General features: G+C 46.6%; 1 protein-coding gene across 4 annotated transcripts in view; it reads left to right on the top strand.

Moving 5' to 3' along the window:
- The window catches only part of STK39 (serine/threonine kinase 39), a 291,825-nt gene that overhangs the window by 78,497 nt on the left and 189,321 nt on the right, over positions 1–24,007 (top strand). For all 4 annotated transcript variants that reach the window (XM_036253502.1, XM_036253503.1, XM_036253505.1 and 1 more), the window contains exons 4-5: positions 478–619; positions 2,037–2,092. In XM_036253502.1, the coding sequence (XP_036109395.1) occupies positions 478–619; positions 2,037–2,092 (198 nt within the window). The remainder of the gene's footprint in view (positions 1–477; positions 620–2,036; positions 2,093–24,007) is intronic.

Genomic DNA, 24,007 nt, shown 5'->3' with positions numbered 1-24,007 from the left:
ACGTGAAAGGGACACATCGAGTGGCTGCCACCCGCACGACCGACCAGGGCCGGGGACAAACTGCAACCGAGGTACATGCCCTTAGCGGGAACCGAACCCGGGTCTCTCAGGACCGCAGGCCGACGCTCTAACCGCTGAGCCAAACCGGCCAGGGCGGTTCAGACATCTTGAACCCTCTTTTGCATCTGTATGTCTAGGGCAAAGGGACTCAGTGGGAAGTGGCCCTGAATGGTCTTCTGGTCCCTGACCCAGAATCCTTCTCATTGATTCAGCTGAGAGGGAGCTTGCAAACGTGTGATCAGTGTGCCTGGTCAAGGGCCGCCAGGCCAGTGTTGTCTGCCTTGGGAATGTTTGTGTTAAGTAAACAGAATACATGTTTGTATGTCCTCATTTAGTTTTCTAAATAGGGAGCCCCATTCTGGAAAGGCAAGGAAGATGCTTACCCAATTTTCTCAATTCTTCTGCCTGTCTACTTAGGTTCAATGTTGGATATCATCAAGTACATCGTCAACCGAGGAGAACATAAGAACGGAGTTCTGGAAGAGGCAATAATAGCAACGATTCTTAAAGAGGTTTTGGAAGGCTTAGACTACCTACACAGAAACGGTCAGATTCACAGGTATGACTCTGCAGAGGTGTTTACATTCAGCTGTGTCTTTAGCCCTAGTTCGTAAAGAATATTAGGGAAAGACATATTGTAGGTAGGTAGGTATCGACGTTATTTCTAACTTAGGCTAAATAGATGGGGGGGGAAAGTACTTAAGAAAGAAATTAGAAAGTACATTTTGATGAGTCTTATTGGTATCCTCAAAGTTGGTTTATCTGCTTTCCCTGAAGAAAGAACAGAATATAAAAAGTAGCGAGTGGACTCATTAAAAAATATTTGTTAACATGATGTTCTTGAAGTATGCTCATTTGAATTGGATATCATTTCTTATTTTCTAATGCGGGCAAGACTGTTTCAGTCACTGTACTGTGTTAATTACCTTTGACATGATGGTGAGAGGGAAGGAAGAGGCATTCATGTCATCTTCTTTGTGACATAAGATGCTGATGTAGAGCCGAGCAGCATAGAGCATGAGTGCTAGTGTTTCAAATGGGTTAGCATTACTTGGGTTCCTAGGAACAGTTCCAAATAAATAACCATTTACCAGTAATACTCATAGTTTAATTTCCCTACCCCAAACTTTCAATAATTAGAAAAAATATTACTTTAGAAATCAAACTTACAGATTGTCACTTTTTTTTTTTTTTTTTTTAATCCTCACCCGAGGACATTTTTTCCATTTTTTGTACAGACAGAGTGGGAGGGGGAGAGAGGAAGAGAGAGAGAGGGAAACATCGATGTGAAAGGGACACATCGAGTGGCTGCCACCCGCACGACCAACCAGGGCCGGGGACAAACTGCAACCGAGGTACATGCCCTTAGCGGGAACCGAACCCGGGTCTCTCTGGACCGCAGGCGGACGCTCTAACCGCTGAGCCAAACCGGCCAGGGCGATTGTCACTTTTTTTTAAAGTGTAAAGACTACTCAGCACACTTCTATATAGTGAAGAAATACATTGTAGAATATTATAAGTAGTGTTCATAATCAGTGTTTTCCCAGAGGAGAAGACTGATCACATCCGTTGCTGAAGGGGCTGATAGGACTCATTTGGAATTACACCACAGACAAATTTAAGTGGAAGTTGAACAGCTTTACATAAGCTGGGCTTTAATTCTTGATAAAGTGATAGTATTGTGGGTATATGGACAATCTCTAACATAAAATAAAGAATCTATCCACTATTAATTTAATTAAGTCTAGAAAATGATTGCACATAAAATATTTGTTACCAAAATCCTAACCATTCTCTACGAGCAACTATAAAATCACATGTATCTTGTAATTTTTGAAATCTGTGATATAACTTTAGTATTTACAAAATAATGTCAAATAGTTGCATTATATGATATGCTTCAAAATCTCCCTGAGTGAATTAATGCAATATAATATCAGTACTGCACAATTCTCTCTCTTTCTTTTTTTTAATAGGGATTTGAAAGCTGGTAATATTCTTCTGGGTGAGGATGGTTCTGTACAAATAGCAGGTAAAGCTGATAAAGATACAAAATCTTTACTTGTTTACAGAAGTGTTACATTTTCAAGGAATAGGGAATCGTTCCTAAGAAATGAATAAATGCACATAATCTCTTTTAAGAATGTATTCTGGCTGCTTTGGTATAGAGTGTTTGGTTCTTAGGCCTAACACTTTTTTTCTGTTGTTTTGATAAATCTTTGTTAGATGATCCTATAAATGCTATTTTAGAAGCATAGCCCTTTGATAAATAACAGTATTACTTTTACTTTTATTATATTTTCTACCTTTTAGGTTAAAGAATGGTGATATTTATGTAACTGCAGGAAAAGCACTTTGAGAGTTTATAGATGAGTTTGAGTTTACACATTGAACATACACATTGAAACCTTTTATTTCTGAAGAGGTGGCTGAAAGAATTGTGAGCTCTTAAAATCCAGGGTTTACTTTGCTCTTAAATCTGAGCCTGTCTGGTTTTTCTTTTCTTTTCTTTTTTTAAATTTAATTAATTAATTTATTTTTGTTACAGAGGATTTTCCTTTTCCTCCCACCAATACCCCCCCTCCCCACCCTGTCCCCAGCTTTGTTGTCCGTGTCCATTGTTCATACATACATGTATATAAGTTCTGTGGTTTATCTCTCCCTCCCTATCCCCTCTTCTGGGGATTGTCAGTCTGTACCCCACTTCCACATCTCTGGGACTACCCTCTTTTCTTTCTTTTTAACTTCTCTTTATTGTTGAATGTATTACAGATATTCCCCCTTTTATTTCCCCATTGACCCCCCTCCTCTCCAATGCCACCCCCCTTCTGCCTTCCCTACACTATTGGCTGTGTCCATTGGTGTGCATATATGCATAGAAGTTCTTTGGTTTATCTCTTCCTATCCCACCTCCCCTTCCCTTTGAGGTTCATCAGTCGTTTGGCACAAAGGCAAGTAAGTGTCTACTGGGTAAATGGATCAGCCCGGCCCTTCTATATCCAGAACCTCTCATTTTGTTATTGCTCCTCGAGCAGCCTGAGTGGCCCGGGGTACAATGTAGCCCTGTCCCTGTTGACTCTTGTTTTACCCCATGTCCACGAAGGTCTGTCTCAGCGGTCCTCTCAGCTGTGAGTGCTTTTGGTATTGGCTGGACAGTCCTTCCCTGTAATGGACTGGCCCTGTTGTTGAAGGATGTTCAGCCTTCTGGATCTAGGCATTAAATATTACTAGCAGCATCCTTGGTGCGAATCACTGACCTCACATCTGTTGTTGAAGAATGTTGACGTTTGCCCCAGGTGTTGAATCAGCCTCATCTGCTGCTTTTTGAGTTGGAGAGGAAGAACCCTGTGTGTGTCTTTTTAGCGTAGGTGTAGGGTCTTCACATGAATTTAGTAGTTAGACCAAAGCTGATCACAGTCCTTGGCCCCAGTTTTGTTTCTACATAAATTGGAGGGCTTGTGGTTATTAACAGAAAGCAGGAGTTCCAGCAGAAGGCAGACATGCACCCAACCCCAGGATAAGCCTTGAGTCATCGCTTTGGTTTATTGTTTGCCCCTCTCTGCTGAGTGCATCTTTTATAACATGTTGAATTTTAAACCATGTAGATAGAGCCTGACCTATTAAAACAAATGAAAGGAAATGATTCAGTAAACTTCATGAGCTCTCAATATTCAAAGGCATTTTCAAACCTGTTGTTAGGAAAAATTCCAAGCATAGCCCACAGTAGAGAGACAGTTGGAAGAACCCTCTTGTTGGCTTTAATAATTATCAGTCTTGCCCTGGCTGGTGTGGCTCAGTGGATAGAGCATTGGCCCATACACCAAAGGGTCTCGGGTTCAATTCCTGGTCAAGGGGACGTACCTGGGTGGCAGGTTTGATCCCCGGCCCTGGTTGGGGCATGTGTGGGAGGCAGCCAGACGATGTGTCTTTCTCTTCATCGATGTTTCCCTCTCTCTCACCCACTCCTTCCCTCCTTTCCGCCCTCTCTGAAAATCAATGGAAAAAAATATCCTTTGGTGAGGATTAATAAAAACATTTATTTTAAAAATTATCAGCCTTAAGAGGAGAAACATCTGTAACAAAAATAAATTAATTAAAAAAAATAAAAAAAAATAAAACTTGAAACACACACACACACAAAAAATAATGAGAGAGTAAATAGATGATAGCTAGATCGACAGACACATTTATCTATCTGTGTATACATAAAGATATTAAAAATATAGATATTTAAAAATAAAAATAAAAAAAATAAAAATTATCAGCCTTTGGCCCGTCTTGATTCATCTGTCTCCTCCCTCCTTACTTTGGTGGCTCTTAGTATTAATACTGGATTTTGTTCGTGAGGCATCCAAGTTAGTGCCTTATGTATGTATATCTTGGCCTCATTCTAAAGAGTGAGGCTATTCCACAGGCTGGGGACAGTTTGAAAAGAAAAAACCAAAACTTCAACTGAATAAGTGACAACTGAAAAAATGTGTGGACAAAGCTCCAGACCATCCAGCACCAGAGTAGCCTAGTAAAGAGTATGTGCTCTGGGATCACTGGGCGTGGCTGAGATTCCCAGGTCATCACTCAAGCTCTGTGACCTTCATCAAGTTACTTAACCTCTTAGAGACTCAGTTTCCTTAAAGGGGAATACCTCGTCATTTTTTTGGTGTGTGAAGTCAAATGAGGATCTTTGCGTCCAGTGACCTTAACAGTGGCCAGCTTGCATATAATAGGCACACAGTAAATATCAATAGCTGTTGCCTGATTGCAGCTGTTGCTGGCACTTCTAGTACTATTACTATTGCTGTTACAACCAACAGGATTATACGGACTCCCTTGCACTGCCTGGAGATCATAGGTACCTCGAACTTGTCCTGTAAGAGATTCAACTCCAAGGGGCTTTATGACTTATAAAAAGGTAATGCTTAGCCCAGATGGTGTGGCTCAGTGGGTGAGCATTGACCCATGCACCAAGGGGTCGCTGGTCAATTCTGGTCAGGGCATATGCCCAGGTTTTGGGCTCAGTCGCCAGTAGGGGGCATGCAGGAGGCAGCCAATCAATGTTTCTGTCTCATCGATGTTTTTCTCTCTCTCTCCCTTTCCCTTCCTCTCTTTCTAAAAATCAATAAAATATATTTAAAAAAGGATAATACTTACTAATTATGGAACTCAGAAGTTAACTTATTCATTTTGCTCTAAGCTGATAAAGAAGTACAACTAACTTTCTCTGTGATAAAATGATCATTTCCCACTAAGAAGATCAAAATAGCAGTGAACTGCCTTATTCTGCCCCTTGGTACCCCCCAGTCACCTCATCCCACATGCTCGTCAGGTTCATGACCTGAGCTCCTTCCCTGGGCCTCTGGAGCACATTGTCTTGTGCTTTTTCTCAGTGAGGATCCCCTGAGGTATGATTTCCTGACTTGGTGTCCCTCTCCAGCCTTTGGGTTTTTCCCTCGCCGTGGGTGGTGGTGGTGATTGTGACCCCATGCCCCTTGCTCGGTGGGATGCCGGCCCCCGGGGGGGGGGGGGGGAGACATGTGCAGAAAGCACCTGGGTGGTTGTGAGGATTAATGCATCAGTGTGAAGTGCTCAGAACAGCGCCTGGCACGTAGGCAGGACTGTGTGTACGGCCGTGCTGGGCTCTCCTTGGTACCCTTTTTGTGCTGTGACCTCATGCTTGTGTAATAAATAACACAAACGGGAATTGCCATCCCCAGATGCATAATGGTAGGTTAACAGGCACTCAGATTGCAGTCTGTACAGCTCTGGAGCTATAACTTTCGAGCATTCACGTTTAATTTTCTCCACAGTCTCTGACCTGAGTACAACCTTGAATTCACGCAGTATTTAAAATAAGTTTTTTTGTTTTAACTATTAAGAGTATTGCTTAACAAACACTTGGAGTGTTTCCTTGGAACAGGGAGATACTGTCCTGTCCCTGTTCTACAGGAGTCTGGCTGCTCGGTCAGGCAGGTGGTCACGGAGCGAAAGCTGGCCCCGGAGTCTGTGGGTCTTTGCTGGCATCTGTGTCTGGTGGGCGACGGGGGAGGGGAGGGGGGTCGAGAGCGGAGACTCATGGCGACAGCAGAGCTGGGCTGTCTCTCTTTGTTGCTACCTGTTATGTTTGAACAGACAGCACATCCCTGCCACTCAGACTGCTTGTGCCTTCTTCCTTCTGTATCTTTGTGCCTTGGTTTTGAAATAAAAGTTAAGCAGGAGAGAAGTTTGCATTTATTACTTTGAATATGATGTTTATTCACCTTGTATAATTATGAGCATTTTTTAAAGAAGAGTATTTTTGCTATTCTAATAGAAAACAATTTTTATTTTTTAAAAAATCACTCCCTCTATTGTATATGGACAGATATTCCCTTTCTCAGAACTTTTTGTTAGGAAAGGGAACATTAAGGGGCCTGGTTCAAACCATGGAAAACTCCCGTCTTGCTACGCAGCCAAGCGAGAATACGGCTAATATACTTGGGTCTCTATCCAGTGGTACAAATTCGTGGGAATAATGCACATTGTTATTGACTGTTATAAAATCAGGAACGAATATGTATTGAGTGACTCCCATGTGCCAGGCCAGGTACTGTGTGCTGATGCTTTGTGACTCATTCAGTCCTCTCCATGGCCCCATGGGGAAGTGCAGTTTTTATGCCCATTTTACAGACCAGAAGCTAAAGTTTCGAGGGGAAAGTCATTGCCCAGGGCACACGTGAACACGTGGTGGAATCAGACTGCAGATTCGGGCAATCTGGCTCCGGAGCGTGTGACCCATGTCCGTGGGAATTCGGGAAGAAACTGCCAAGTCTGGATTGAAATGATGTCATTGAGGTGGAAGACCAATAGCAGTCACTCACTCTTCTGCCTCTCTGCATGCATTGATTTCATTTCGAGCTAGGGGACACATTCAGCACCCTTTCCCCCTTTCCAAGCTGAGACAGTGTCATCTGTAAGGTTATAGGAAAAGCAGTCACCTTTGGTGTCATTTGGTGCAGAATTAAGCCCAGTAGTGACCCCACACCCCTCAGACGGGAAGGCTTCAGGTTGGACGTAGTGAATGAAAACCTGAGGACTGTCTCCTCTGGGTTTAAAAGACAATGCCTTTCTTCTTCTTACTCCTTCTGTGCTTAGACAGCCTGCCCGTGTGACTTCCGGATAGTGCACTTGGACGGGATGTCAGTGTAGTCGTTTTTGCTGTCATACGTGATGGAAGGAGGGGCCCTGCAGAAGTCATGCTCTTCCCACGGCCTCGCGTTTTATTTTCCAGTTTGATGCTCTGTCATGTTGTCAGGAAGAGCTTAGTGCCCTGGCAAGTGACTCAGCCTGTTTGTCTGGAATAAATGAGAGATGCTTTTCTAAGCCATTACAAATTCATGTAAAACAGGTACCTTTGGGGGTGGTCACTACAGATACATTCATTTTAGGAGTCTTTTAAATAGTGACCACTCTTTTTTTTTATCCTCACCCGAGGATATTTTTCCATTTTTTGTACAGATAGAGTGGGAGGGAGAGAGAAGAAGGGAGAGAGAGAGAGAAACATCGACGTGAAGGGACACATCAAGTGGCTGCCACCCGCACGACCAACCAGGGCCGGGGACAAACTGCAACCGAAGTACGTGCCCTTAGCGGGAACCGAACCCGGACCGCAGGCCGACGCTCTAACCGCTGAACCAAACTGGCCAGGGCTGTGACCACTCTTAATGTACTATAAAGGTGTTGATTTCACAGCATTTATTTTCTAAAGAACTTCCGAGAAGCATACTACTCTATATTATATAAGGTAGCGCTCACGCTCATGTTCACTTACTTTTGCCTTTTAGGCGTGTGTATGGGTGAGTCTGAATTGCCCATCCTCAGTTTTCCTAACAGAAACCAAATCTGATGCTGAGCCAGGGCCCCCAGAACCCGGGAAGGCTGTCACCACCTCAGTCGGTGTCTCGAGGCCCTCCAGGTCAAGCTCCAGCACTGTTTTCCATTGTGCAAGGCACATTGGTATGACTTGGGGTAGCATCTCTGTTTTCTGGGAGGGAGATGATATTCTTAGTCAGCCTTTGTATACATTTTCAGCCTTAGTCTGCATCTCGAACAACTGAAAACCCGATGACTAAAACGTCTGCCGGGAAAGCATACAACTAGACCTAACTTGCTTCCATTGCTCAGACATCATTCTCGAGGAGCTGGAGGGAGGTGTGCACGGCGGGGGAGTTTATGCCCATAGCTGCTAGGATCTTTGGCTCCAGTCAAGTGCACTTTGATGGGGGGGGGCGGGCAGTATTTCTTGTGTTGTAGGGAAGACATGCTGCTGCTTCAAGCAGGTAGTATGGGCTCCTTGTGTGCATTCTGGAAAGCTCCTGAGGCATCCTGTCAGGAAGTGATGATGTCATTGTATTTAGGAGCATGTGGGCTGACGCCAGACAGCTGTGGTTTACACCCTGGCTCTGCTGCTTCTAACACTGTAACCCAGATATTTAACCTCTCCGCACCTCAGTTTCCACATCTGTACAATGGGAAAATGCTAGAGGGTTAAAGGAGTTAACACGCATTCCAATTTAATGGGGATGGTGCCCTTTAATTATTTAGGCTGTTTTAACATCGCAAGGAGGTGGCTAGAGAGGCCAGGCTGTAAGCACCCTATCTGACCTCCTGCCATATCATGTTGTTCTTCCTTTTTCGTTAGCCCTTCGATTTCCCTAATATCCTGCAGTGGAAAGCCTACAATGCCAATCTGACCCCATAGCCTCCTGGCGTGAAGTTAAGAACCGTTGCTGCTGGAATAAAGCTGCAGCTCCCCGAGATGGCACATGAAGGCCCTGCCTCTTTTCCCTCCACCTGCACCTTCTGCTTCACTTCTTCGTGACCCCCCCTCTTTATCTGGCTCACTTCTCTTTCACGACTCCGTTCAGGGCGTTCTTTCTTTGAGAAGCCTTTTCTCACCCTTTATCTCCTGCCCCCGCCCTCACTACATCAAGCACTGTACCCTGGTGGCTTGAGTGTACCCTCCTTTACACACTCCAGTTAGGTGGCCCCTGTCTCGGCAATGAGGTTGGTTCTCTACTTCCCCCTCTTCCCTATGGATCATCTACTTACCAGTGCTAGACACTCCACGGTGTTCATCTCCGCACCCCCAGTGTGCCTGACACATGGCAGGTGCTCCCACACTTTTGGTCCATGCGATCTGAGCCGCAGGCGCGCTGGACACCCTGTCTCGGCAGGCTGTGCACGGACAGGTGCCCGACGGTGGCAGGGGTGCCTGTGAGTCACAGCTGAGGGCTCAGGCAAGTCCGAATGTATCAGCTTAACAGGCAGGGAGGCGGACATGCTTAAAATATTTAGGTATGTATGCTAGTGCATAGTTTTAAGGCTGAAAATAGTTTTTTAATGATCGTTTTTCAGCTCTGGTTTTAGGCAGGCCCTGCCGGAGCCAGCTGACAATGCAGTAATCAATGATGTTAAGGATGAGTGAAGCAGAGCACATGCATGCAGAGACACTGGGTACATTCAGAAAGCAGAGGACATGTGCAAATTAAAACCTTTGGGGGCATAAAGTGCTTTACTGTGAACCACAATATGTGGTTTGACTTTCAGGAAGTTTATAATTATGTGAATTATGGTTTAACAAACTTGCCAAAATTGTCCTATTCTTTTTTTTTCTTTTCTTTCTTTCTCGGTTTAAGTAAATAAGGACAGCACATGAGCATGGCCCCTGGAACACGGGGACCTTGGTGAATGGTAGCATTTACAAAGCCTCTGGCGGGACCTGAGGATGCCGTCAGGCGTGGGAAGTCTTCCACTCCAGCTGCACGCCGTCGCTGAGACATGCTCGGCGAGCCATTGAGCAGCTTCCCGTCCTGGGACAGCTGCTCGCAGTTGTTTGAGCAAGAGCTTTAGGAAGTCTTACTGGGCGAGCCCCAAGGGGGACACTCACTCTGCTCTGCTCTTGGGTGGAAGTTTTCCGCAGCTGTGCACGCCTCGCTGCGTGGAGGACGGGGTTGCGCCTCCAGGAAGATCGTCCAGGAGCGCACGAGGCAGGTGGCCTCAGCCTCCTCCTCCGTCCCCTCCCTCCTCGCCTCCCTCCCCTCTCCCCTCCCTTCTGTCCTGCCTTAAAGAGCCTTCTGTGCCATCATTAAATTAAATTTTATATATTACCACAAACTGTTACGGTCTGGGAAGCACAAGAGTTTTTAGACTGAGAGCAGAGCAATTCAAGTCAAGTGAGCCACATTGGGTCTAGTTTAGTAGGTTGTCCTGGGGATACGCCTTAAATATGTATTGTAACTGTGAGTGATTCAGGAACAGGCGTTGTTGCCTGATAACATCTTACAAGTTACTGCATGAATCCTAAATAGATGAGAGATTTTTAGGAAATGTAAATACAGTCAACGTGTATTTACACTCTGTGGAATATAACACTTGATTTTTATAGAGTGAGTACACTTGGGGAAACCATAGCCAAGGACTGTCTAGCCTCCTAGGTTCCTAACCTACACTGTGCCCTCCACCGAGTTCTTTGCTGGCCATGTGTCACCTGTAAAATGATCTTCTTGGCTTTTCAAGTCTTCTTTCAACTCTGTAGATTGTACAAGTGTCATACAGAAGACCTCTGTCACCCCAGAACCCCAACACACTGCCTTCCCCACCGTCCCCCCGACTTGTGTTAATGGCAGTGCCATCCTTCTGTTGAACAGACCAGAACCGTGGTGCTGCTCAGCTCTCTGTTTCCTCTGCCCTGTGTCCTCCAGCTTGTCAGCACCTCCGGCGGTTCACCACGTCACGCCACCTCCCTTGCTGTCATCCTGGCCCAGGCCACCATCGGCTCCTGCCTGGATTAATATGGTCACCTCCCAAGGGGTGCTCTTCTGCTTGTGCCCTCTGTGCTTAGGTCTCTCCCTGGCATCCAGAATGCTGCGTTAAGTCAGGTAAAGACTTGTGCCTTTACTCAAGAGCAAAGCCAAAGTCCTCATGGCGGCCTGCTGGGCCTTATAAGATCTGGCTCCTCATTGTCTGGTTGACCTCCTTTCCTGCTGCTTCCTTCTCCCTCCACTCTAGTCAAACTGGCCTCCTTGCCATGCCTGCTGTTGCCTTAGGACCTTTGCACTGGCTGCTCCCTCCATCTGGAATACTCTTCAGTACCTCCTTCAGATTCTTGGCTCCAGCGTCCCATCAGTGAGGCGTCCATGGCCATGCTGTGGTAAATTGCAGCTCCCCTGCCCCGGCTCTGTGTCCCCTGCTCCATTAGTGGTCCTCAAGGTGTGATTCTAGACCAGGGGCATCAACATCACCTTAGAAACTTGATAAAAATGCAAATGCTTATGTTTTTCACTCCCGGATCTGCTGAGTCAGAAACTCTGGAGGTACGACCCAGCAATCTGGATTTTAAGAGCCCTTTAGTGATTCTGAAATACACCAAAGTCTGAAAACCACTGCTGTCTATTATACTTCATGATTTTGTTTACTATCTGCATTTACCTCCCCACCCCGCCCCGACCCCAATTTAAAGTTGACCTCCATGAAGGCAGGGGTTTCTGCTCTGCAGGCCCAGTGTTTAGAACTGGAAATGACCCTTAGTCAAGAGCTCAGTAATTGGTGGTTGAATGCATTACTGAACATAGGACTGTTTAGTCAATTGTGATGAAAATAATACTGTGCAAGAGTTTAGTGTGTGATCCTCATATTTTAGTGACCGTTCAGTGTGGGAGTTTTAGCTGTAAGGTTTTCTTTTTCACAGATTAAAAAAAACTCCAGTCTAGTCCTTTGCAAAACTACATGGACATGATGTAAATTGTTGCTTTAAATACTGTGGCAACTGGAATTGTGCTATTTTAATCATCTCCCTTAGGGACCATCTCTTCAAATTGTACAGATGGGTTATTCTGGTTTGTTGGAAGCTTCTAATAGCAGAGCTAGTTGAGTGGAGATTTGTATGAAAAAGACCACCTGCAGGTATATGAATATTGCATTGGAAATTTAGGCTTATTAATATTTGATCTAAGTTACATGTGCCTGTTTTTGTGGCTATGGCCACTGACTACAGAGCGTGCGTTAGGCTTGGGAGAGGATGATGCCTGCGTAATATGCTCACCTAGTCTCTCCTTGTAGCAGCTCTGTCAGTTCAGCTGGGTAGGTCTTACAGATGAGGTGACTGAGGGCTGAGCGACTGGGGACTCCTTTAAGGTCATTCCGAAGATTGTAAAAGCAGATCACTCTCAGATCTCCTGGTGTGTCTTTCAGTCCTTGGCTCAATTCCTTACCCTTAACTGCCCTCCTCCCTCTTTTGCCTGTTAATTCTATGCCTTTTGACAGTTCAGCTGCCTCGGGGCTTGGTTTTTCAGCTATAAAATAAGGAAGGTTGACAAGACTTTTTCCAAGGACCTATCTTGCATCAAAATGTTCTGAGTATCCCTTTATTAGCCTTAGTCATGAAAGGAAAACATTCAAATCAGAGGATGTCAGGGAGGGAAGAGGAAGCCAAGTATCTGTCCTTTGGCTACTTTTACCAGAGCATCTTTAAATATCCCTCCTGCCCCCCACTGGGGAGCCAAGGAGTAATGGATTTGTGATCTGGGGGTTATCCGCGGGTTTTCGGTATTCATGCTTGATAGAAAGTTCACCACTAGTGAGTTCTTGGTCATGTCTGTCATTGGCCTTGAGAAAACTGGCTCTCGCCTGGCACCTGCAACACAGATGGCCTGGGATCACTGCTCCCTCCTGGGTGGCCCTCCTCCCTTCTGCTGCGGCCCCGCCAGGTGTGGCCTGTGGCTCCAGCTCTCACCAGAAAGTCACCTGCTTTGGGGAAGTTCTGTGGCTCTTTCACAGATGGGCACATTGTCTGCAGTTTGCTATTATCTTAAATTGGTGCTCTCCCTCACACCGTGTCTGATGTCTATGGTAGTCAACTGGACCGCGAGCCAATTGTGAATTGACATCGGCTGCCACTTCTTCTTCTGTCTCTTTGTCCTGTTAAGTCTATGTTGTATGGATTGTGAGAGGTTGGGGAATTGGGGAGGGAGTGGCAGCTTGCACTGCCTTGACATTTTTACCAAGAATCTTCCTGTTTAGGTTTTTTTTTTTGTAATTTGTCTATGTCATTGTGACTTTATATTGGTTCCATGTACAAAGGGCAGGGAAGTGCTGAGAACTTCTCTCCTGTGAGTAAAATTATAGCACATTTGAAGGAAGCCAGTTGATGGCAATTTTAAGAGCCGACCCACATAAGATGCCAGTCATGGGAAGGCTGGCTACTTTTGTTTCTTTTATTTTGAAAGGTGATACTCTACCTTTAGGGAATAAAAAGATGATGCTTCTGATTTCTTCTTCGGCTGTCAGAAAAGGCTGTGAAATTGTCACACTCTGATGCTTCAAAGAAGGTCAGGACTGTCTCTCTCTCATTCGTAGATGGGAAACATGGATTTGTCTGAGAAGTGACTGTCTAGGTCCCAGACTCTGGAAATAGGTCAGATTGTATTTTCTTTTTTTTTTTTAATCCTCACTCAAGGACATTTTTCCATTTTTTGTTCAGGTAGAGTGGGAGGGAGGGAGGGAGGGGGAGAGAGAGAAAGAGAGAGAGAGAGAAAGAGAAACAACGACATGAAAGGGACACATCGAGTGGCTGCCACCCGCACGACCAACCAGGGCCGGGGACAAACTGCAACCGAGGTACGCGCCCTTAGCGGGAACCAAACCCGGGTCTCTCCGGACCGCAGGCCGACGCTCCAACTGCTGAGCCAGACTGGCCAGGGCCAGATTGTATTTTCTGACTGTGGACACCTTGGACACCGTGCCGTGGGTGGGTGGGGGGCCACAGCCTATGGAACCAAACCAGATCATCGAGCACCATTTACTTACAAGAAGGAATAAATGGAGTGGAAAACCAGGACTATTATGGGAGGAAAGAAGATTGGGTGGAAAGTGAGGGTTCCAGAAAACTCCTTTTGGCTCTGTCTGGTCCCTCTTGGGGTCCTCCCCTCCCGAGCAGGACAGGCGGTGTGTCCCAATCCATAGTGAGGCGGTGGTGAGTAATTGATGACTAACAGTAGATAAGGTGCCTGCGTATTTACTACTGACCTGCTTAAAAGATGAGCAGGTTCAGTGTTGTCACTTGAATAATCGAAGGATATCACCTGCACACAGTTGCACTTCAGAGGTTCTCAGGAGGGCAGAGGGAGGAGGAGGGTTACGAACATCTGTGCTGGGAGTGGTGGTCACCGGCCGCTTTTCTCTGGGCTCTGGCACCTCCAGCGAGCAGCTGTTACTAATGGACTGTTAATAAGTATTATGATTACAAATCATTTTCATGTGTTAAAAAAAGATTTTGTACAAGTCTGAGTCTTTCCATAGACGTGTGCCATGTGTGTGACTTTGTCCTGCTTGACATACTAGAATCACTGAGTCAGACAGTTCTATGTAGGATGCGGTTTTTGATTTTAGTATAAAATTGCTCCCTTATCTGCAGGGAATATGTTCCAAGATCCCCCATGGATGCCTGAAACCACGGACAGTACTAAACCTGATATATACTATGTGTTTCTTATACATACACACCTACAGTAAATTTTAAGCTGCTCTCGCACTTTAGGGCCATTATTAAGTAAGATAAGGGTGACTTGAACACTAGCACTTTGTACCCCCACAGTCAGTCTGATACCGAGATGGCTGCTAAGTGACTCGGGTGGATGTGCTTAGACAAAGCGATGATTCACGTCTGGGGCTGGACGGAGCGGGATGGTGAGAGAGTTCGTCACACCACGCAGAACAGCAGGCAATTGAAAACTTATGGATTTGTGTTTTCTGGAATTTTATTTCTGGAATTTTCCATTTAATATTTTTGGACTGCAGTTGACCACAGGTAACTGAACCCGTGGAAAGTGAAATCTGGGATATGGAGGGACGACTGTACTGCCCTTGTCCTTACTGTGTCATAAGGTACATGAATGTGCACTGTGAGGTCTGTCCATCTCGGGGAGGAGGGAGCTGTGGGTGGGCTGTCTTGGAGTCGTCCAGGGGTACTGAATCACGCCCTGGCCCGGGTAGGCGGACAGTACTCCTGGGCAGTGCTTTTCCAACTTGCACATTGAATCAGCTGAGGCTCCTGCTATCATGCAGTTATTTTTGTTTGTTTGTTTTTTAATCCTCACCCAAGGACATTTTTGCATTTATCTTCAGATAGAGTGGGAGGGAGAGAGGGAGGGAGAGAGAGAAACATCAATGTGAGAGAGACACATTGACTGGTTGCCACCCACACAACCCCAACAGGGGCCGGGGACAAACTGCAACCGAGGTACGTGCCCTAAGCGGGAACCGAACCTGGGACTCTCTGGTCCACGGGCCATCGCTCTAGCCGCTGAGCCAAACTGGCCAGGGTTGTTGCTTTTTTTTTTTTTTTTTTGTTAATCCTCACCTGAGGGTATTTTTCCATTGATCCCCTTCCCCCCCTTTTTGGAAGAGTGGAAGGGGAGGAGGATGGGGGAGAGAGACACACACATCAATGTGAGAGAGACATTGATTGGTTGTCTCCCGAAGGACCCCAACTGGAACAGGGGATCGAACCTGCAACCCAGGTATGTGCCCTTGATGGGAATTGAACCCATGACCTTTCGGTACTCAGGCCAGGTCTCTAACCACTGAGCCAAACTAGCCAGGCCTGCAATGCAGATTCTGATTCAGAAGCACTAGGGTGGGACCCACGATTCTGCATGTCTCCAAGGCTCCCAGATGACGCTGACGGTTCTGGTCTGGGAACCACACTTTGAGTAGCAAGGGTCTAGACTAGTAGCAGGGGTCCTCTCCTGGTTCCCTAGACTTGTATTGTTCTGTTTCTGAAATGTTTATATAAGTGTAGCCCCGAACAGAAACTACTGGCAAAAAAGTGAAATAGCATCTCCATGCAGTATGCTTTTTCTGCCTGGAGACTGCTGTGCATTTATTTGTTTTGATTTGTGCCCCTAGCATTAAAAGCCATGCTTAATATTGGAGCTGTTTAAAACTCCAAAATTGCATTGTGTGCTAAATTGTTTTCTTGCTGATTTTTTACCAAGTCCTTTTGGGGATTACAGTGACTTTAGCCTCTGAGGCAATGCTTAACCCTTAGCAGGCAGAGAGGAAACATGTCGGGACTGGGAAGAACGGGACTGTAAGAGTTAAGAAGCCTTTAGGTACAAATACCAGAGTACTTGACTGGCAGGAGGTTAAGTAATCCAGACATTTAATGATCTCCCATAAGAGAAGTCTGGACGTTGGTTTCTAGTTTGGTGTAGAAGCCCAGGGACGCAGAGGTCATGGGCTCTCTCCTACTTCTGTCCTGCGCCTCAGCAGTGCCAGGGAGCGTGGGCCCTCGGGGGCTGCTCTTGCCCCCAGCATCACATTCTCACATGACAGTGCCCCAAGTAGGCAGGAGAGTGGGGAACAAAGGAACCTTATATGGTGGTTCTCGTATTCAGGCAGAAACTTTGCCCACAAAAGCCGGCACCATATTCCCCTCGCATCTCCTGGGGAACTGGGGCAGACCCTCAGACCGTTCACTGATGGGAGGAACCAAGCACCTTGATTGCCTAGATCCCTGCAGTTAAAACAGTATGGTGTTGAGGCAGCCAGTAGTGTGTACTACAATAGTGCTGTGGGCCTACAATATATATTCTCTGCTCCCCATTTTATAGCCTGTGAAACTATTGTCCAAAGAAGCTACGTAAATTGGCCGGGAGTGTAATTGGGATCCCACGCAGGCAGGCCCGTTCGATTGCAGAGGGCCTCCTTGGGTGGAAACGGCTGCTTTCTACTCTGGGCCGCCCCCTCCGCCTCTCCTCTCCCTCTTAGTTTCAGGGAGTGGGGGCGGCAGCCTCACTCGGAAAGGTCAGGACCCTGTGGTGTGCCTCTGCACTGGGCCACATGCCCCTCTCCAGGGCTGGCACTGTTTGGCCTCTGGCTGGGTAAGCTCACACTCATGGTACAATGAAGTACCACTACGAGAACCGTGAGAAACTGTTCCTGTGAGCGGCGCGGCATTATTTCAGAGGCAGTGAGCCCAGTGAGTGTTGGCAGCTGCTGTCCTAGATGTTGCCACATCCTGACTTGGTCCTCTGGGCTCTAGGCTCCGCTTTGCTCTGGGTTTGCTGAGTCTGGCCGAGCACAGTGGGTGCCCAGAGGTGTGGCTTCCACCTGGAGGGCTCCAGGTGTCCCCTCTGCGCCGTGCTCTGCCCCGCCTCCATGTGCAGGGGCTCCCAGCAGGCACAAGGGATGGCCCAGCCCGTTTCCCCTCACACTGCTCTTGCCTGGAGCTCTGATGACACTGAAGCCGGCAAGGCTCCAGGAGAGTGAGTTGTTCCAAATTACTCTAAAAACAGAAATGAAACAGAACCTGGTAGAAAATGATGGGTTTAATCATACAGTAAAAGCAATATGCCCAGTATGCTACACTCAGAGCTACAGGTGTCCTCTGTTTGCTGGTGCGTCCTAGATGCCCTTCCCCCACATTCCCAGGAGAGAGAAAACACCGAGCAGTCCCGGGCCCAGAGCCTCGCCTCTTCCACCTGCACGCCAGACCCCTTCTCTGTCCAGAATAACTTTCCTGACATGCATTTCTGATCCTTGCGCGCTCTGGTGCAGACCTCTCTCCCCACCAGGCAGGAGCGAAGAACCAGGCAGCCATCCCCACCTCGGTTCCTCACGTGGGCGGAAGCCAGCAGACTGCTGTGCTCCCCTGTGACGGCAGGTCCCTGAGCAGAGTGCTCTCAGCTTGTGTAGCCGACCAGACCACCCCACCCTGGCGGTTCACCATTCGAGGACGCCTGTGGAGCCAGGCAGGCCAGAGGCTGGTGGCCCGACAGTGCTCCTGGGCGCCGGGAGTACATGTTGGTTTTGCCGATAAAGTCTTGAGAGTCTCTTGAGAAAAAAAAAAACTGGGAATCAACCCAAATTATGAAGGAAGTGTTCTTTTTTTTTTTCCTTAATGATGTAAATATGACATTTAGGATTAACAAGAGAACCTCAGACTAGCTTTTCTGTGTTGGTTAATCACAGACTGATCTTTACTCAGGGAAGGTCTTAGGCGTTGGGGAGTGTAAACTCCTTACTCCATTGTGCATTTCCCTTTCAGTGCAGAGAGGTACACTGACCTCCCACAGGGGACACTGGGGCGACGTGGCCGACTCCCCTGGGCAGGACTGTGGATTTATTCAGACCCTCATCACTTGCTAGGGAGTCTTGGGCAAGTCATTTAATCTTGTTTCTTTTATTCCTTGCTCTTTTCCAATTCCAGTATCCACCAAAGCGCCATATTTTATTAAGGATCTGTCTGTCCTCCTGCATGTCCAGAGTCTTTATTCAAATACAGACCCTGTTGATTTTCCTCCTGGGCTGTAGCTGTGATCTCCTCGCCCTTAGTCTCCTCCTTTCCTGAACACCCCTGCGTGCTTACTGTCCCCCGAACTCCCCCTCACTAGAGAGAGAGCAGTACTACAGCTGTGCAGGGTGCTAATCGGACCAGCTTCCTTACCAGCTACTTAGACCCTTTGGCTGGGCTCCTCACAGGCCAGAGCTTCTCTGCTTTCTTAGATCGTGGCCTTTGGGGGGAAGAGGCTGCTTCCAGCGAGGAACCACTGGGGTCCCCTGAAGCTCTGGTGGCTCCTGTGGCCCCCGCCCCAGCCAGCCACTTGGAGGTCTGAAAAGATCAGTATCTACTGGACCCCATTTTGAAATCATTTTAGGATGCTCTGAACTGTCACATGTTGATTCCGTTGCTCTCTAGCCAAGTTTTGAATTGACCTAAGCTGTTTTCTTCATGCACGACTCAGGTTCCTTGTCACGGATTAAGTAGTACACGTTGTCGGTTCTCAGGGCCAGAAGGGTTGGCTGCTCAGTCGCCTCGGCACTTCCAGGTTTTAAGGAAATGGAGTTTCAGGCCAGATTTTGCCATTCATCAGCAAGCAAGCCCCTGAAGACCTCTCACAGTTTTTTCTGTCAGCTCAAGGGACTCCCCGCTCATTGTCCTTCCGAGTGAATGAAAAGTTCATCGGAAGCAGGCGTGCAAAACTTCAGCTGTAGTTTCCTTGTACACTTGCCCTTGACATCTGGAAGCTCGCTAGATCCAGAGCTGGTTAGGGCTTTAGCTTACACTCAGGCCCAGCTGGGATCTTCCCGTTCATGCAGGAGTGGAGAGTATATCTAAAATGCCTTAACCGCTTGCCCCGGCCGGCGTGGCTCAGTGGTTAGAGCGGTGGCCGGCACACCGAAGAGTCCGGGTTCAATTCCCAGTCGAGGGCACGTACTTGGGTTGCAGGTTTGATCCCGGCCCTGCTTGAGGTGTGTGCAGGACGCAACCGATTGATGTGTCTCTCTCGCATCCATGTTTCTCTCTGCCCCAGTTCTTTTCATCCCTTCTATTCTCTCTAAAAATGGAAAACATATCCATCCTTGGATGAGAATTAACAAAATGTGTGTGTATGTGTGCGCATGCACGTATGAATGAAATCCCGTTTCTAAAATGCGTCATGCCTGTCCACAGATGACTGTTGTCCCTGATAATAGCCTCATTTTGGACATTCACCTGGCTCACACTGACCTGTACTTAGACTTAGACACAGGTAGCAGAAATACAACCAGCAGCTGCCTCTAGCATCCTGAATCCCATGTTGCCAGAACCTCTCAGACTGGGCCCCTGGGTCCGAATGCCCATTGACTACCCAGGCCATAGTATCAACAGCAGTGATACCGGATGGTGTGTGTTGAAGTATTTTAGGTGAATTTTAGACATCAGAACAACACAGTTGGCAGACTAGTTTTGCAGGCTAACTCAGGCAGACGGAATTGCTTTTCCATTAAAAAATTTAAAAATAACTCACTGCCAACAACAACAACAACAAAAGAGGTTTATATAAAAGTCTTGGTGTTTGGCCTTCTCTGGGAAAACGGGGATCTTGGAGACACCCAATCCACATCTCTCGGTGGCAATACTTCTCCAGCTGGAGAGCAAAAGCCTGTGTCAGGCCTGGGGTGGGAGGGCGCTGAGAAGGGCTCCCGGGAAGGGCCCAGCACTGCCTGACGTCTCCTCGTGCTGAGCCCTCGACCGCGGAGATGGGCTGCCGGTGTTCAGGACCCTCTCCCCGCTCCGTGTTCCTGCCTGGCCCCTGTGGGTTCTTGAGTCTTTGACCCTTGCAGCTGTCAGGAAGTTTTTCTTGCTGTCTCCACACTTGGGCTTTGCTCTTGCCATTTCTTTGGAATGTCATTTCCCTTCAGGCTGGCCTTCCCAGTCTCTCTCTCTCTTTTTTTTTTTCCCCAAAAGTCTTCAAACCTTATTTATTTATTCAAAAATATTGGAGCCCTCTCTAGCCAGTGTCAGGGACTCTTTTGGCGTGGAGATGCCCTCTGAACAATCTAATCTTTTTATTTATTTTTACTTTTTTAACTTTTTATTATGAATTTGTGTTTGTTACAGATGTTTCTCATTTTCCCCCCATTGAGATCCTCCTCCCCTTCCCCCTCACTCCATCCCCAGCTTTGTTGTCTATGTTCACTGGTCATGCATACATGCATGTAAGTTCTGTGGTTTATCTCTTCCCCCACAAACCCCCTTTCCTTTGAGGCTTGTCAGTCTGTATCCCACCTCTATGTCTCTGGGTTAATTTTGTTCAGCAGTTTGTTTAGTTCATTATATTCCACAAATAAGTGAGATCATGTGATATTTGTCTTTCTCTGCTTAGCTTGTTTTGCTTAGCATAATACTCTCCAGGTCCTTCCATGCCATCTGAAAGGATAAGAGATCTTTCTTTCTTACAGCTGCATAGTATTCCATTGTGTACATGTACCACAGCTTTTTAATCCACTCATCTACTGATGGACACTTGGGTTGTTTCCAGATCTTAGCTATTGTAAATAGTGCTGCTATGAACATAGGGGTACATATATTCTTTCTGATTGGTGTCTGAGGTTTCTTTTTTTTTTATACTCACCAGAGGACATTTTTCCATTCTTTTGTTCAGGTAGAGTGGGAGAGTGGGAGGTGTGTGTATGTGTGGGAGAGAGAGAGAGAGAGAAGGGGAGAGAGAGAGAGAGAGACACACATCAACGTGAAAGGGACACATAGAGTGGTTACCACCTGCACGAACCAACCGGGACCGGGAACAAACTGCAACCGAGGTATTTGTTCCTTAGCAGGAACCGAACCCGGGTCTCTGGACCGCAGGCCGATGCTCTAACCATTGAGCAAAACTGGCCAGGGCAGTGTTTGAGGTTTCTTAGGGTATATTCCTAAAAGTGGGATCACTGGGTCGAATGGCAGTTCAATGTTTAACTTTTTGAGGTAACACCATATTGTTTTCCATAGTGACTGCACCAGTCTGCATTCCCACCAGCAGTGCACTAGAGTCCCCTTTTCTCCACACCCTCACAAACACTTGTTTGATGATTTGTTGTTGGCGGCCATTCTGACAGGTGTGAGGTGATACCTCATAGTTATTTTAATTTGCATCTCTTTGATGATTAGTGATGTTGAGCATTTCTTCATATTGTCTCTTAGCCATTTGTATGTCCTTTTTGGAGAGATGTCTATTTAGGTCTTCTGTCCATTTTTTAATTGGGTTTTTTGTCTTCCTTTTGTTGAGTTGTATGAGCACTCTATATATTTTGGAGATTAACCCCTTATCTGATGCATCATTGGTGATTTTGGTCTCCCATATAGTGGGATCCCTTTTTGTTTTGATGGTTGTTTCTTTTGCTGTGCAGAAGCTTTGGCCTATCCAATCTTAACCTCACCTCCCAGGCCAGGCCCGAGGCCAGGGGGGTGCGGAGGCTCGAAAGGCTGTTAAGGCCTCAGCTCCTGTGCTCTGCACAGGCAGCTTGGCGTAGAGCTTGGTTGTGCACACTGTTCTATTGTATACTGTTTCATGTCTGTTTTCCCGTACGTGGAAACATGTTTTTCTCATGTTGTGTATTCATTACTGTGAAAATGTCAGTGCTCCGCCCTCATCACCTCGTTTTTTAAAAGGCAGAGAACAGTTACCTTATTGATCTGCCTAACAATTATTGTAAAGCATATTTATACATGGTGAAAAGAAGTAGGACAGTGTTATAAATACGAAAGTAATATAAAAAGAGGTGTAACCAAGAAGCCTGAACGGAAACAGGCCCAGACAGGGTGAGCACCTTGCCGGATGGCCTGGGCTGGGCTCTAACCACTGTGCACCCGCCCTTGCCGGTTAGGGCTGTGCTGTTTGCTGGAGGATCTGCCCCTCTCCAAATCCGGTAGCTGGCTCCACGCCAAACCCTGCATGTCCTCCTTAAGGCTTAACATTCACCTGTCGAAACAAAACCATGTCCAAAGTGACTTACATAGTACCCTGCAAATTAGGCAGAGGTGTAGATGCCCATCACACTCACCAGGCCCTGGCACAAAGAGGGCTGTGGCAAAGCCCCCTGGCACCACGGGTTAAGATGCCAAGGATGCTTTGGTCAAGCGGAATGCCCTGTGCAGACGGCCAGCCCGGACGATGACAGGGCACCGGTGCAGCGGCAGCCGTACCAGGGCCAGGAACGAAAAGGGCGCAGTGTAGCGGGGCTGGCGCTCATGGTCTGCCTTTGAGAGTAGTGACCGACGAGGCAGGCAAGGGACAGAGTCAGATTTGTGTGTCGTGCTGGGGGAGCAGGGTGCCCTTAGAGGCTTTAGGAGGGGTCAGGTCTGCTTGCCGGCTCCTAGCGCTGGGGAAAGAAGGGAGGTGGTGACTCAGGAGGCTGGCACAGGACTCTTGGCCTAACCCAGGGCAGTGGCATTGGGGAAGGGAAGATGGATGGGTTCAAAAGATACGAGAGCCTTCTAAAAGGTTGCGGGATGACAGCATTCTTTCTGGGGTGAGATGCAGCTATTCCCGGAGATGGAAGCGGGGCTGGCTGACCCTGTGCAGCCTTTGAGTCCACGTTTCCAGAGAAAGGCTCACGGCTTCTGACTCGTGTCTCTGGCTCCGCTCCCGTTGGCCGTATAGATGTGACTTAGGAAACAAGGGCGCTTTTCACTGTTCCTGCGGGGCCACCTCCTCTTCACTGTCGTATGTAAGCTGTCTGCACAGAATATACCAATTTTCCTGTTTACACAAGCACACTATGTACGTTGGTCAAAAGGTCCTGTTTCTCAGTATATGTAAGTCTTTCTGGATACACATTAGCCATACATAGGAGCAAACTGTGCGTTTATTCTGGAGTCGTAAGTGTGAGTAGATGTGAAGAGTGGTGTTTTCTGCTTATGGAATTTTTTTGTTTTGAGTTTTAAAGACGTTTAACCATCTGTGTATGACTTTAAAGTGAGTGCTCTAAGTGGAGGCTATGAATAAATATGTGAATCATGAAAGATATATTGAAGGGGTATTGTCAATAATGAATTACTACTATACATCTTAGCTGTTTTTGCAGCGTTACCAAGGTCTAATGTAATCAGGTTAGGTGTTTTTAAGGAGTTAAAAACCTCTAATATTAAATCTAGATTTTAAAATCTGGATTACGTCTTTTAGGAAGAGACTTTGGGGTTGTTTCAACTGCATTTAAAATAATCTGTTTTTTTTCTTAAAGCAGCTTTTCCCATGTCCTTAATTATTTACAGATGATAATGTATTTATGTAATATGATGTTACAGAATTACTTTAATACAAATGGAAGGTCAGATTCATTGTTGAACTTCTTTTAAGAAATATAAATTAAGTTGCAAATAATATTTTTGAAAGCCTATCATATTGTCTTTTCCTCCAGCCAAACACATGATTCAGTTCACCTCGCTCTTCTATAAGAGAATGACTGCTATCCAGAGATTTTTTTTTTTTCACAAAGCTTCATTTTTCTGACCACAATATACAAATTCACAGAGTTTTAGAGTTTGGTACATGTGTGCAAATTAAATTTTATAGCATTTTGTTTATTTTTTAAAAATACTTTTGATTTTTAGAGCGAGAGGAAGGAAGGGGGGTGGGGGAGAGAGAGAAAC

The sequence above is a fragment of the Molossus molossus genome, unplaced genomic scaffold (genome assembly GCF_014108415.1).
Source record: "Molossus molossus isolate mMolMol1 unplaced genomic scaffold, mMolMol1.p scaffold_m16_p_11, whole genome shotgun sequence".
NCBI lineage: Eukaryota > Metazoa > Chordata > Mammalia > Chiroptera > Molossidae > Molossus > Molossus molossus.
Note: the sequence above shows the minus strand (reverse complement) of the source record. Positions and strands in the feature narration are given on the sequence as shown.